At 38.9% G+C, this 14972-nt stretch overlaps 1 protein-coding gene across 1 annotated transcript in view; it reads right to left on the reverse strand.

The window, feature by feature from the left end:
* Nucleotides 1-432: 432 nt before the first annotated feature.
* Nucleotides 433-14972, reverse strand: part of KLF5 (Kruppel like factor 5) — a 28352-nt gene continuing 13812 nt past the window's right edge. Inside the window, exon 4 of the mRNA XM_030200615.1 lies at nt 433-2776. Within this exon, the coding sequence (XP_030056475.1) occupies nt 2598-2776 (179 nt within the window). The 3' untranslated portion in view covers nt 433-2597. The remainder of the gene's footprint in view (nt 2777-14972) is intronic.

The raw sequence follows: 14972 nt of genomic DNA on the forward strand, positions 1-14972 counted from the left end.
GAGTTTAATCGCTGAAAAGCAGATGGCCCACCAGAAGTTTTTTTTAAAAGTCCTAAACTGGGCCTAAAATTTTTTCAGAAAGCAGGAAAACACTAACTGAAAAGTCCAATATCACAGATGTTCTGGAAGGTCATCTTTACTACCGCTCCCTGTCCAAGAAAAGTGATGGAAGCATCTAGTATAGCTAGGGGTTAAAATTCTGCTTCCTGTCATTCCAAAAGGTAGGCTTTCAGCCCAAGACAGTTGTTAATGAGCCAACATTACGTGCACTCAATTACAGTCCAAGATATTACGCTAAGGACCATGCTAAAATCCCCCCCAGTGTTGTCATCTATGGTTTGTATGTATAGCCTCTAAGACTGATCAGAACGACAGCTGTGATTTGTTTGTAGTTTATAAGAGAAACAATGGATGAAACATTTCATTCTCTAGGCACTTTTGGTTTATTTTCCAAAATTGTTTCAAGATACAGTAAACAGTTTGATTTTTTTTTGTGGAGGAGGTGGGGAAGATCCTACAACCATACAGCTGTTTGCTCCATTTGAACAGAAGTAGTACAATATAAAATTAAAGAAAAAAAAAAAACAGAGACAAGTGAGAATTTTGCACGTTTCCATGTATAAACATTTTAAGCTTCTTACAAAACTATTTACACCATTTTTCAAACTATTTACAGTTGTTTTTAACAGCAATTTAGCTAGGCTATAAAAACAAAACTATAATTTATCAAACAAGTAAAAACCGGTCTTTTTAAAAAGTTACCAAATACCACAAAATAAATAGAAACAAACATGGTTTAAACAAATCTGGTTTTCATTGAGAGCTTTTACTATTTTGCCCTTGCGTTATCCACAGCATTCTAGTTTATATGGCATATTCATACAACGTTCAAGCAGTTGCTGCCTTTTATACAGCAGATATGAATATCTAACAAGGTTTCAAACAAATGCACTGTAATTTAAGAAAATTACTGCGTCCTTTAATCTATTTCTACTTGTAGCTTTATAGAACAGGGAAAGCCAACATAACCATGACCATGGCTATTTTCAGTTTATATTAAATGTAGTTGTATGCTGTTTCAGGAAAGGGGGGGGGGGGGGAGTAGTGTCACCCACAGACCCCAATGTTGATTTAGGAAACTTTGTTGTTTCCATGTCAGTATACCAGTCTTCCTTCCCCCTCCCAGACCACTCATGGATTTAGACAGTTGTTACCTCTATTAGGCCCAAGCACTGCACAGTAACTAGGGAACAGCCACAGTGTTAAACCCAAAGCAGTACTGAAATGGTTAAGGGTGGAAGAGCAATTAAGTGCAAAGAAATTTACCCTGCCTTCATTCAAAATGAGAAAGAAGAATGCAGACTAAGTCGATACAGTACTTGGATTCTTTGGTGATTAAAAAAAAATTTGTTTTCCTGGCTCCACACTGAACACTGATCTGGTCAGCACATAGAGTCAAACAAAACTCCATGGTGTTTAGTTCCTGGAGTTCTCCTTGGCAGGGATTCTACTTTCAGCAGCCCCAGTTATCCTTAAGAAATCCTGAAGAGTTCTGTACCAGATAGGTGACATTACATACCACAGGAATTTTCTATAGGGCAAGACCCAGAAATGAACAAGTGTTGTAAGTGGCTCGTTAAACAAACAAAACAACAAACCAAAAAAAAAATCCCCCACTTTCCCAGGAAAATAAGAGTGCTCCTCTTAAGATCCTTCTTGTCAATGTGATTCCACCTTTAGCTTATTGTAAAACAAGTCTGCATTCCATATAAAGGTGAAAATCTTGTGTGTAAGTCAAACTTTGCAGACAGACATTCACCTTTATAGTTCTTTGAAGTTAGTATTTTTAAATACTGTGTGAAGCTTTTTATAAATCAGTGCAATTTGTTTCATGGGAACAAATATTTCTATGGCCAGCTTGGTCATCTGACTTGTCAACACAAAGTACACTGTTTGGGAATAGTATGTGCTATTAGCTTTACAAATAAAAATGTACAATTTTGCTGGATACATGCATACATCATTGTTTAGAACCCACTGTCAAAGCTAACTGCTGTCCGATGCTTCTGTAACCATAAAAATATATTAACATGGCATCTTTGTTCCATAGCCATATATAGTGTTAGACACTGAAAGACTATTTACTTTGCATATTCAAAAGCACTAAACAAAGTTGGCTATTTAAAAACCAGGTTAAAAAAATGACATCCTTTGCGTGCATTTGTCAGTGACTTTTCCATTTACTAAACACTACCACAATGATGTTAGTGCTTTGGTCAAAACAAAATGCAATAACTGCCTTGTTCTGAGATGACAATACCCCCAAAATGAGATGAAATCTGATAAAGAAAGCAGTTTTAACTGCAAAGATGTCATGTTTACATTAGCAACTGTGTTCTTACATATTCCCCGTTTCCCCCCGAGGGGAATACGTATCTTTTCCAGTTTTAAACTTCTGAAATTTCATGGGCACTGTACAAAAACAAAAAAAAAAAAAAAAAAAAAAGAGAAGGCCATGTGTGTTACAGACCACAAGTCCATTGGGAGGCAGTACAATGAGATATTTGCATAGCTGGAGGGCCCAAAGGGCATGCGGGTCAGTTCTGATGCCTTTTCATGTGTAGAGCCAGGTGATCAGAGCGGGAGAAGCTGCGGTTGCACACAGCACATTGGAACGGCTTGGCCCCCGTGTGCTTCCTGTAGTGGCGTGTCAGTTCGTCTGAGCGCGCAAATCGCCAATCACAGCCTTCCCAGGTGCACTTGTATGGTTTTTCTCCTGGGAGAAAGAAAGGAAAAAAAAAAAAAAGATTATTTTTCCAAGATCAAACCAATGCTCAAAAGGTTATCATTAATTACTGGCATTTGACTTCAGCAAAGATGAACAAGACCAAACCTGGCAGTAATTTCCTGCTGATTCATGGCCACCTCCAACTAGCTGTCAGAATTAATCACCTGATATTCCAGCAGGTGAACGCATTGTTTACATACCTTTCACAGTCATGAAAAGTTCTGGCACAGCCGTTGCAGTATGGCTTGCAAATATTGATACTAAAAACCGATAAAGAATTCAAGTAGTTTTGTCTCTATAACAGAGCAGCCAAATCCACAGCTGACCATTTTCAAGACTGGTAAAATGAGGGGAGCCATATCACTCTGAGGCATATTTTCAAAGCACTTAGCCTTCCAAAGTTCCATAGAAACCTATGCAACTTTGGAAGGCTAAGTGCTTTGAAAATATGCCTCTTTACCTCTCAACCCTCATCTCCCCTTACGTTCCTACCCGTAACCTCCGCTCTCAAGACAAATCCCTCCTTTCAGTACCCTTCTCCACCACCGCCAACTCCAGGCTCCGCCCTTTCTGTCTCGCCTCACCCAACGCGTGGAACAAACTCCCCGAGGCCATACGCCAGGCCCCCTCCCTGCCCATCTTCAAATCTCTGCTTAAAGCCCACCTCTTCAACGTCGCCTTCGGCACCTAACCTCTACACCTCTACCCAGGAAATCTAGACTGCCCAACTTGACATTTCGTTCTTTAGATTGTAAGCTCCTTTGAGCAGGGACCGTCCTTCTTTGTTTATTTTGTACAGCGCTGCGTAACCCTAGTAGCGCTCTAGAAATGTTAAGTAGTAGTAGTAGTAGTATATCACTTGAAAAACAAAAATAGGCAAAGAGCAATCAAAGAAAAAAAAAAAAAAAAAAAGAGGCAAGAAAAAATAGCACAATGAAAGGGCGAAATTAAAAAAAAAAAAAATCATTGAGTTGCAAAAATGTGATCTACAAGTCAACCTACATGTCCAGATTCCCTTACCTCTGCATCAAATGGTGGAATTCCCTCCCAAAATTCATCAGATGGGAACCTAATTATTTGATATTCCAGAAATACCTTAAAGTCTCTCCGTCTAAGCAATTTCTCATGGATAATCATAATTTAAGCCCCTAATTGTACAATGATTTCAAATTTCTCAGTTCTATTCTAATTGTTATTATACATGGATGACTATAAATTGTTACCTTTTTGCCTCAAGGTTTTGTTTCCATATTACATATTGTAATACTCAATCCTTATTTACTACTTAATGCTAACTATCCCGCCATCACTTTTTGTACTTTTTGAACCTGATCTACTAGGGTAATATGGGATATAAATGAAATAAATAAAACTGGTAATTGAATCTGCCGCTTGGGGTCACCTACTACATTTTTTTCTAAAAATCACTGATCAAGAAAATTATGAAACAAGAAAATGAGGAAAAGGGTGTGGGAAAGAGTTACTACTGATCTTCCCCATTATCAGATCCCCCTTGCAGATACCATAAATACACAGAGCACAAAGTGAGCATAAATGGCAAATTTAAAAGACCTTATACGACAAGATCAGGCAAAAACACAAAAAACCCAAAGTATGCAAAATAGGTTAACAGGGTTCCAGAAAAACAGTTTGAGGAACCCCAAATAAAGAACCACCTGTTGGGGAAAGACCTAAGTAAACCCCCTTAAGAGGCCTGTGTGGTGCATTTATACTTTAGGAACTGGAGCTACTGGATATTAATTTTCTTCTGCATCTTGAACACCTATTGTTTGTGCATCTAAGTTACTGCACTAGTCTCGAGCGTAATCTAAGGAAATACTTCTTTATGAAAAGAGTGATGGATGTGTGAAGACAGACTACCTGAATTAAAAACATAGACAAGCACACAGGATCTCTAAGGCAGAAGATGGGATAGTAGATGGTATGGATGGGCCATAAAGAAGCGTATTTTCAAAGCACTTTAAAGTTATATTGTAATCTATGGAAACTTGTAAGTCTAAGTGCTTTGAAAATGAGCCCTGAAGTCTTATCTGCCGACATGTTCTCTGCTACAGATAAAACATGACAATAGCCATATTAATGCTCCTCCAACTAAGCTTTTTTTTTCTCTAAAGCTGGATTCACACTTAGATCATAAGGCATACGTATGCTCCTGAGCAGATAAATAATTATGGGTACAAATATTTGAGATCTTCAGTTTTTACAAAAGTTACCACTCACTTATGTACTTATGTACTTATGTACTAAAGCTATGAAAGAATCTGGATAAATGGTGGGCCCCTTCAACAAATTGACATCTCTTATAAAAGGTCAAAAGTCAACTCTAAACCTCTATGCTCACATAAATGGAAATTAGGAGCATCAAAACAGCATCTAAGTTCCAGAGCTTTCTGCTACATCTTCCCAAGGGAAAAAATATATATATTCAAACAGATCAACACAGAATCAGAGCAACAAGTGCTTATTAAAAAAGTAGTTAAAATAGTAATTGTGGATTTGAAATAGTATGAGGTTCAGTACATCTTTTGCAAGGACTGCTAAAGGGAGAAAAATTACCAAATTACAGCATCAGACATGCTAACCTGCTGTGCCCTGCAAGGCCTAAATTTTTTTTTGCCTTGCAATTCATCTTCCCTCGATTCAACCGCAACTCCAATCCAAAGTTCTAAAGTCTTCCAAGTCTTGCATGGGAGGCAACTATGTTAATTTTCAAAGCCAAGCTGTTCTATTTGACTTTAGTTTCCCTGTCTTTGCTCAACACCATAATTTCTATTATACAGACTACATTCTAAGTCTTAACACCAAATGATCGGTGCTTACAACCCAATAAAATTTAGTAGTCTAAAAAATGTAAACATTAGGAAGGGTACAGTTCATAATGAGGGGCCCAACACAGAAAGCTTACGCATACAGTGTGGGGTTAGAGTGATGTCTGCATGCAATTTTATGGTGATGTGTTTTACAGATTTCCTACAGAAGATGATGTGTGAACTCACGTAAGACAATGATGCTCAGCATATCAAAATGAATGTTAAATGAAACTAATTCAGCCCCTTTGAAGGTGTGTCTGGAAAATTAAGGCTAAGCACAAGTCAGGGGCTTTAATGCCACCTCAGAGGAGGTGTAGACCTAGATCCCCCAACCTCCCCCAGATGACCTCCTGATCCTCCAATCCCCTACTCCAGAAAAGACCCCATAGATACTCAACCACCCCCAAAAATATCCCTGGTAGTCTCCTGTACCCCCCTCCCCTCTATGTACCTTGAAGAAGTAGGAGATGCCCACTCATTCCTGCCTCTGTTCTACCTTCCAAAATGATAGGGCCTGACCCCCATGTAGTGCATCCTGGGCCGCACCATGTGGAGTCAGTCTGCCAAATAAGGAACAAGCCTGTGTTAGTGGCTTGTGTGCTACAGCAAAACCACGTGGGGAATTTCCACTAGTTTCTCATAACTCTTCCTCTTCCAACTTAACCCAGTCATCATAGTACCAGGTCAGGAGTCAAAACTCCACCTCCATCTGAAACCCAATATGGATTCTGCCCAGCCACTGGGTGTCACTGTTTAGTGATACACACACCCTTATCCCATCTGCCCATACACACATTGAACTGCGAATGTTGCCTCTGCAGCAACTAGCCTTAGCTAGTTCAGGAAGCAGATCTGACCTATAAATTAAATCCAGGAGCCCTGTATGGCAGGCTTCAGTCACACTTAAAAGTCATCAAGGCAGGGGAAAAAACTGCAGGGCATACTATACCATATGTTTAAGATAAAAGCATTTAAGACTAAGATAAAATAAATCATTAATACTCCACCACTACAAATTTGGTCATTCTGTATTAGCTTTGGATGCAGGACTATGTATATTAATATAATCATTCCAAGTTATAATGCCAGCATAAGCTAACTTATGGTACTGTAGGTTATTTTTCCCCATCATCAAAAGGGAAAACTATTACACCTCTTTGAATTAGGGTTGGCATTTCAAGCGGCAAGGTTATGGACTATGATCACATCTATTTTTAGGAAAACATGTGAAAACCCTCATGTTTCAGAAATATGTATCTCGTTCCAACATCAGTAATTATTCTTTACTTTAATTAATATGTATGTTTTTCTAATGATTGAATTTATTACTATGGCCCTTCTTCCCAGGTAAAAGAAACTGGCTTCTTAAAAATTGCAACCGCTTAGAACTGCGAGGTAATAGCGGGATAGAAAAAACGATTTACCTTTACCATAACATACTGAAGGGGAATTAGAGGATAGCTGTCATGATTAGTATCCTACAAACTCAAGTTCAATGATAAACAGGTGTCTTGGGAGGGTAGAGCAGGCTTTCCAAGGGGTACAGTCATGTCCGAGAAAAAAAAAACCTTGCACCTCGGAATTCATTCTTTAACACTAGAAAGATATCATGCCAAAAGTGGTCCCTTCCCCAACTGAACACAAACATTTCCAGTAAAAAGGAGCCAGCTCTGAAAGCTCATTATCATTATTTACTTTGTTTTAATCAATTCACTTATTTGCCAAAGGGTCATTTAGTCACAGGAGGCAGTGAACCCACCACCTGTATTATCCACTGTAAGGCAAGCAAAGTATTGGCATTTTGAAGAGAATAAATAGCGTGGTTGTAAGGTTTCAGAACGCCAAGGCCTTCCCCGCTCCCTGCTATTTGGAACTTCTTCAGGGCATCGTGTAAAAGGATGCCTGGGTTTTATTTTTCCCCTGCCAACAGGCTCGAGAGTTCATTTACAGGATTGCTGAATCAATCTAGTACTTCATAAGGGCAGAACCCATCTACTCCTACAGGGGAAACTTCTACAGGATCTGTGGAAAAGTGTCACACTGCTTAAAAAAAAATAAAATTAAAAAAAAAGAAGTCACATACCATGCAGGAAGCTGGTACCAATTCGTAGCCAAACACTACATGCCAGCCCCTTCTTCCTAAGCCAGAAATATTATACACAAGCTCTTCTGGGAAGCTGCACAAACTTTTCCTTAAATTGTATTTCAAAACAGAAACATTTCAGAGGTTCAACTGCGTTTCTGGAGAATTTCCTTATACAATTTGTTTTGGCTATTTCGCTTCGTTTCAGCCACCTGACATAACTCAAGTCTCTGCACTGCTGTTATACCCTCTTTCTACAAGAAGGGGAAAAATTCTCTACAACTGTACAGGTAATGCTCCTTGCCGGCCGGTTTGCAATAGAAATTTTAAACACAAATGCAGAGAAAACAATACATTCCAGTTGGCATTTTCTGTATTTCTTTATCAGGATACCATAAGTTCAAGTTTACTATTCCTTTCCCCGTAAACAAGCAGAACACATGAAACAGAGACACTAAGTTAAGGGGATAATGAGTCCGCAAGGCTCAGAAACACAGATGGTATATGAGCCTTTCAGTGTTTTCTTGTGCAGCATTTCACTGCACATCTTAAACTGCTTCAGATACCCTTTTTCTCAAGATAGCATTTTAAAAGCAGGATTAGCTGACAAAGAGAAAAAGCAACAAGGAACCCACTGCCCCTTCCTTGCCCCTCCATGATCGAGATGGTTTCTAAAAGCATACAGAGGTACAAACACTATTGACATTTGTTAAATGCTGTTTGAGCAACTGTGCATAAGCATAACCTGTTTTATCTTTACAAAATAAAAGGGACAGAAAAGCACAGAGCAGCTCTGAAAGCCAACTAAGAAAGTAAAGAATGTGAAAGGTAAACATGAAACTAAAGAAACGGGTAGTCCTGGATTCTAATGAATGAGCCCTATTCTGTACCTGGAAAAAAAGGCAGAAGAGAAAAAATTCTTTTATTTGTTAAAAGTTCAGCATTCAAAAAGAAATTCAAACTTAGGAATATTTTTGTAAAATGGGATGACAAAAGAAAAAGGTCTTAGATTTGTGTAATCCACTTACAAACACTGAATAAGCTTGCATTGTTATACAGGCCGTTTCAAGATTTGTCTGAAACGGACACATAACAATACTCTTTATCAAGACGATAGTGAGGTTTTTGATATAACAAAGTGCACACCTGTTCCCTCCTTCCTACAAAAGGATGAATTACTGGTTAGTCAAATAAATATTCTGATCTAATCCTAGCAGGAATGCGTGGAAACACAGCCAAACCAACCTCACTCATCAGTCTCATACAATTAAACGTAGTGAACGTAGACACACGCTGCCCTGATCCCTTAACCTTAACTGTTTTGCCCGACAGTAATGTCTGGATACCACTACAGACTATGTAACTTAATATGCAACTTAGAAGGTTCTTTCTGCATTTGAGGTTATGTAACATGACACCACCACCCACAGGGCCACTTTGTTGTCCAGTAAAGACACTGGGGACAAACGCTATACCTCAATGACTCCGCTGAAATGCCAGTTTACTCTCATTCTAGTTTATTCTCTTAAGAGAAAACATGCAGCCGATACAAAAAGGCAATTAAGCTAGGCTGTTCCCATGTCTATGCCGACGATTCTTTAGTAACCTATAAAAGTCAAGATTTTTTTTTCAGGTGTCACCTAAGCTAACATTTTAAAAATCTAGTCACAGCTGTCGTACAAATATAGGCAGCTTAGGAGTAATCCAGAAGCAGCAACACCAGGGCTGGCTTAACCATTACGTAGACTTAATGGCCACCTATGCTGGAAGTTTCTAAGAGATGGCAAACAGCAGCTGGAGTCAAAGCAAAGCAGTAGTCACAAACTCATAGAGCCATCAGCAAGTAGTCCTACCACAGGGAGGGTACACCATTTTCAAATATCTTATTTATTCAGGCAAACGACTGTGGAAAATTGCTCTTGTGAGGGGTGGAGATGGATGCGATTTACCATTTTTCCTTTGGTTAGATTTCCTCTTAACCCAGCTTTAGAGATTTCTCTCTCTCTCTTACTTGTGGACTTTGCAGCACTTCATATTTTTCTCATGACACTTGTCGAATTTGCACATTTTTGCTAGATTATGGGGCTCATTTCCAAAGCACTTAGACTTACAGAGTTACACAGCTATGGGACTTCGCAAGTCTGCTTTAAAAAATACGCCTATGTGCTTTTTTGTATTAACTTTTGTACTTGAAATTTATTGGGTAATGAGAAAAATGTCCCTCATCAATGTGTGCAAAAATATATATAACATACCAGTATATGAGGTATGAACGCAAATCATGCATTTTTACCGGATGGTGGAAGGGTGGTGTTGGTGATTGTGCAGTTTATTTATCTGAATCTCAGGAGTGACTTAGGGGGCATGTAAGTCAAGGGACACAAGGATACAAGGCTGAAAATTTTGCTTAGGGTGCCTAATATTCTTGCCTGGCAAACACAAAATATGTGATTATCAAATTTTAATTGCCAGTAACTGGCAGTCTAAGACATTAAAAAAATATCCTTGGCCAAGTACAGCCTGTGCTAGCAAAGTTTTTATAGAGCTGCCTTGTAGTGTGGCATATAAACACCACATATAGACAGGGAAAGGCATGTCAGCAGGATGCTTGGACTCTAAAGCCTGGCATTACTTAAATGCTTCTAATCCTTTTACCAAGGATAGAGTGCACAGCAGCCATAAAACACACCACACTTCACTTCTCTGTGTACTGTGTGTTATGGTGACAGACGAGACATATTAAAAAAAAAAAAAAAAACCTGTCAGTGTTAACAAATATCCTGAATGGCTGGCAAAAACCATAAAGAACAATGTGAACCTTGACCTAGATCAGTGCTTAAGTGCAACTTAAAAGGTCTCGAAGATGAAATAAAATCAGATCCAAGAGAGTCTTCTATTATCGGCAATTACAATCCTATTTATCAAAAATCATAAAAATATGAGGTCAGAAATCTCTACAGGATCTTCCCCGTTAAGCTGAGCGCTTGCCACAGTAGAAATCTGAAGGAAATGGATTTGCAAAAGCATTTTTAAACTCTATGTTTGAGTTTCAGGGATTCTACTAGAGCAACAGTTTTATGTGGGCTCCAAATACAAAATGGCAAAGTCTATGAATTACTACCAGGAGAGCATTTCAGTGTACAAAACCAGAATACATAGTGAAATGTTAAGCATGCATGATAGCAACTGCTGTATTTGTAACAGTTGTACAGATTAGAGATGTGCATTTGTTAGCGTGCCTTATAATTTAGTGTGTGCTAAATCAATTTGTCACATGTTAATATGTATTAAGTCATAGGTTAAGCAGCTAAGTACATGTTACAAAGTTCTAATGTGTAAAGTTTATAAAAAATTTGGAAAGCTCAAACAAATGGAAAAAATGTTTTGCCTTGCAATGTGCATATCTCTTATACATGTAGATTCGGGGATTTGCAACAAAGCAATCCCAAGTAGGCTTCACAAATAAGACTGGTATGCACTGACTACACAGGATGCACTTGGATTAGGTAGAGTTTTCTGTGTAACTCTTCGCTGCAGTACCATTCTCATCGCCTCATTTCAAATGCCTGAAATGGTTCTCTGTTCTGCTTCTGTAATGGTCTTCATGATCGGCTTACAGCTACACCAACCTTTTAAGTGCGAGTTCCACAGCAGATCATAACAAATAAAAGGCCAAAAAAACCTGACCTTTCTCCTCTCAAAGCAGCAACTGAGAAGCAAAAACTTTCTATGCCCTGCCTAAAAGATCACCACAAATGGGTGTGGACTTTTATGTATATCTTTAGTCTTTGACAAGGCTCATTCAGAAAGTAAATAAGATGGGACTCCCACCAGTTGCGGTAAGGCACAGCAAAACTCCAGAGTGGCAACTCCGAAAAGACAAATGAATTAACAGTATTGGGGGAGGGGAGAGAGAACCTGAACCCCTTGTACCAGTGTTAAAGATCTGCTTATATAGTTGAGTGGCAAAACCAAGATTTTATCCCAAATCACTTTGTGTCAAATCCATAATTCTAGCCACTAAGCTACATTTTTTCAACCAGTGTGTCAGGAAACACTGGTGTATCACAAAAAAAAAAAAAAAGGGGTGTAGACAGCAAGCCTGCGTTTCCTTTATAACCATCAGTACCCATCTTGAGTCAGGTTCTTGAAATACCTGTAATGGCCTGTGTCATGAAATGCCTTAGCTACATGCCTAGGGTTAACCCGCGGCCACTTAGAGGCTCTATCCCCAGCACAGCTCAGGTCCGCCTGCACCTGCCACTATACTGGCACCCTCCTCCCACTGACTGGGTCACAACCGCTACTGGGCAAGTCTCCTGCTGTCAAATTAGCTCCATTAATTTCTAGGTTACTGGAGGCCACACTCAGTGGTCCCACACTTCCCAGAAAGCACTCGCAGACCCAGCACTCAAACCACCAGGATTCTTTATCAGTTCAGACAAAGAAGCAAACTAAATTGTTTGTCTTTAAAAACTGAACAGCGTAAAAAAAAAAAAGTGCAATCAGCAAACACTAACAAGTAACTGAAATATGGATCAATTGGAACACTAACTAAACATTTGTTTACTTTCTAGAAAGTACCTGGGAAGAGATCAGGACATACAGCTGCTCACCAGTTATCAAATATAACTGTTTTACATGGCTTCAGCAAAGAGCTTTCTCTTCTCCCAGGCAGAAACCGAGGAAAAACCAGTATAATCCAAATGAAAAAAAAAAAAAAAAACTCCTGGGCTAATCAGAGCCCAGTCAACAAGTTTTAAAAGAAAGCTGGTTACATAACTATAGGCATTTCCTTTTTGTGTGCTAACTAAAAGAAAGTCAGTTCTTTGTAACAGTTTAAAACATAACATGCACCACCTGCTGGCCAAACTAGAGAAATGCACTTCAAGAATAAAGGCAGTTTTACAGGCTTAAAACAGACTGTATTTCTGCTTCCCCACTACCCCCAATAACTGCTGCCTCCAGCCTCAACTGAAAAATACTGCAGGTTTGCTGGCCATAGATTGTTTGAGTAGCAAATTGCAAGTTTTTGTGTTGCTTCACGGTATCTGGCAGTGGAGGAATTTTGGGTTGCTGCTATTGGAGGTGACACTAGAATTTAAATATGTACTTGTTTTGATGTATGACAAGTGAGAAATCTGGGACTGGTGTGTTGCACACAGCTTTTTGACATGGCTAGGCAAAGTCATACTAAACAAAATAGTTAGGCATGCTTTGTTCAGCTGTGAATTTTAGTATCAGTGTGTCATACATGAATGTTGTCAGGTGTCACAACAAAAGAAAGGTTGAAAGCCAGGAGAAGACAGCATACATTCATATTACATGACTAGCATCCACAATGTGTTGAAATATTGTTATGTATCATATGCTGAAAACATATTTCAAATGGTCGGATACCCCCCTTGCAATGAAAAGAAATTGTAGTGGTGCGAAACGTGAATAAATCTTAACATTTTTCCCTTGTTTCAATCAATCATTCTTCAAATGTAAAATGAACACTACAAAAGTAGTTATCTGAATCTCAAGCAATAATAAAATTCAAAGGAATCCAACAGAGTTGTCGAGATGAAACTGGCTTGCTTAAAAGCACAGCAAACAAAATGGTGGTGATGGTGGTGGGGGCGGCAGCACCTAAAGTAGGTAGAATTATTTCCAGTAAGAGGGTGCAATGCCACCTTTACAGCTCATCAGTAAAACCTCAGTTTCAGTCTGTCCTGCTGAGAAGGCTCTCTAAACAAAAGGTATACCAAAATATGATGAGTGCCTCATAAGCCCTGTAAAAATAAAATTTAAGGATCTACAGCACACCAAGTCTTCACACCTCTGTGCAGTTACAATCTGTTGCTTAAAAAAAAAATACAACATGCATTAAAAGTAGGCAATTCAGTGATCTACAGAAAGCTACACATGAAAACTTAAAAGACATAATGGAAAAAGTAAGAGAAGAAACCAAGAAATCTTGATTGCACAAATCCGCATACCTTTTGGTACCGTAACTCAAAATTAGCTCCGTTTCCAAAAATTGTCTTTATTGTCCACAAAATCAACTACAACCCACTTGCACCCATCACACTGGGTGAACCAGTTTGAATACTGTCGAGTGAAGTCCACTCTTGATTTTTATATTCACTTCCAAGCAGCAAAGAACATGATGCTACCAAAAGAACTCCATTTTAAAAAGTTATTTTAAAAAAAGGTGCAGACTCAGGGAAGGCTATAAAAATTGCTATGCACTGGACCCTCTCGGGGCACTATCAAGTGCATCATTTTGAACAGAGAACAGTTTGGCAACCATGAAGATACTATATTGATCTGGCTGCCACTCCCAGTCAGTGGCCATGGCTTAAGAAACTGCATAGGAAGATCTCTGGACAAACAGGGGAAAGTTATCCGAAACTTATGTGTCTATTCCACAAATATGGCCTCCACCGGAGAGTGGAAAAAGAAAACCACAGGCTTATTAATAGAGAATTCCAGAAGATAAAGAAAGTATTACCATAGATTTTAAAAAAAAAGGGGGGGAAGGGCTCTTGAAAGATGGTATCCTTTATTGACATGGCCATGTTTTTCCTTCAAGCTGCGTCAGGGGTACAATGATACAGCAAATATCAGTGCCAAACAAGGTTATTTCAGTAACAGAATAAAATAGCAATATAAAGCTGCTCTGTCTTACGCAAAATTACAGCCATGAGTTGGTCTATTAAAAGACCCCTTTTTATCTGTGGTAATATCGACTGTCTTCATTACAGGAAAGTGGTTAGGAGGAAGCCACTGCCAAAGAAGAATCCCTATGATGTGCCACAGTTTTTGTGAAGCAACACTTAAATGGACACTAAATGCACGTGGCAGAATATTTGCTCGGCTGATACTCAAGTGAAATTTTTGGTCTCTGTCCTAAATGAGGCATGGCAAAACATAGCGCATCATCCTGTTAACATCTGAACACCATCCCTACAGTAAAACAAAGCGGTGGCAGCATTATGTTGTAGGCATGGGTCGTTAAGACTGGGAGGGGGGATAAGATTTTTGCACCATACTTCTCACTCAGAGTCATACATGCCCTGTGAGTACACATTGCTTCTGTTCTGTGAAATCTTCTGAAGTTATTCTCTGACTGTAGTATAAATAAGAAGGGAAAAATACCTCTCCACTGCCACAACTTTACTGCTTTTCTTAATAAATCATCCATATGCCCAAGCAAACAGAAGTCTTCAAAATTCTTAAAAAAAAAAAAAAAAAAGGACATATTCCCACAGTCTCATTAAAG

The sequence above is a fragment of the Microcaecilia unicolor genome, chromosome 4, assembly GCF_901765095.1.
Source record: "Microcaecilia unicolor chromosome 4, aMicUni1.1, whole genome shotgun sequence".
Lineage (NCBI taxonomy): Eukaryota > Metazoa > Chordata > Amphibia > Gymnophiona > Siphonopidae > Microcaecilia > Microcaecilia unicolor.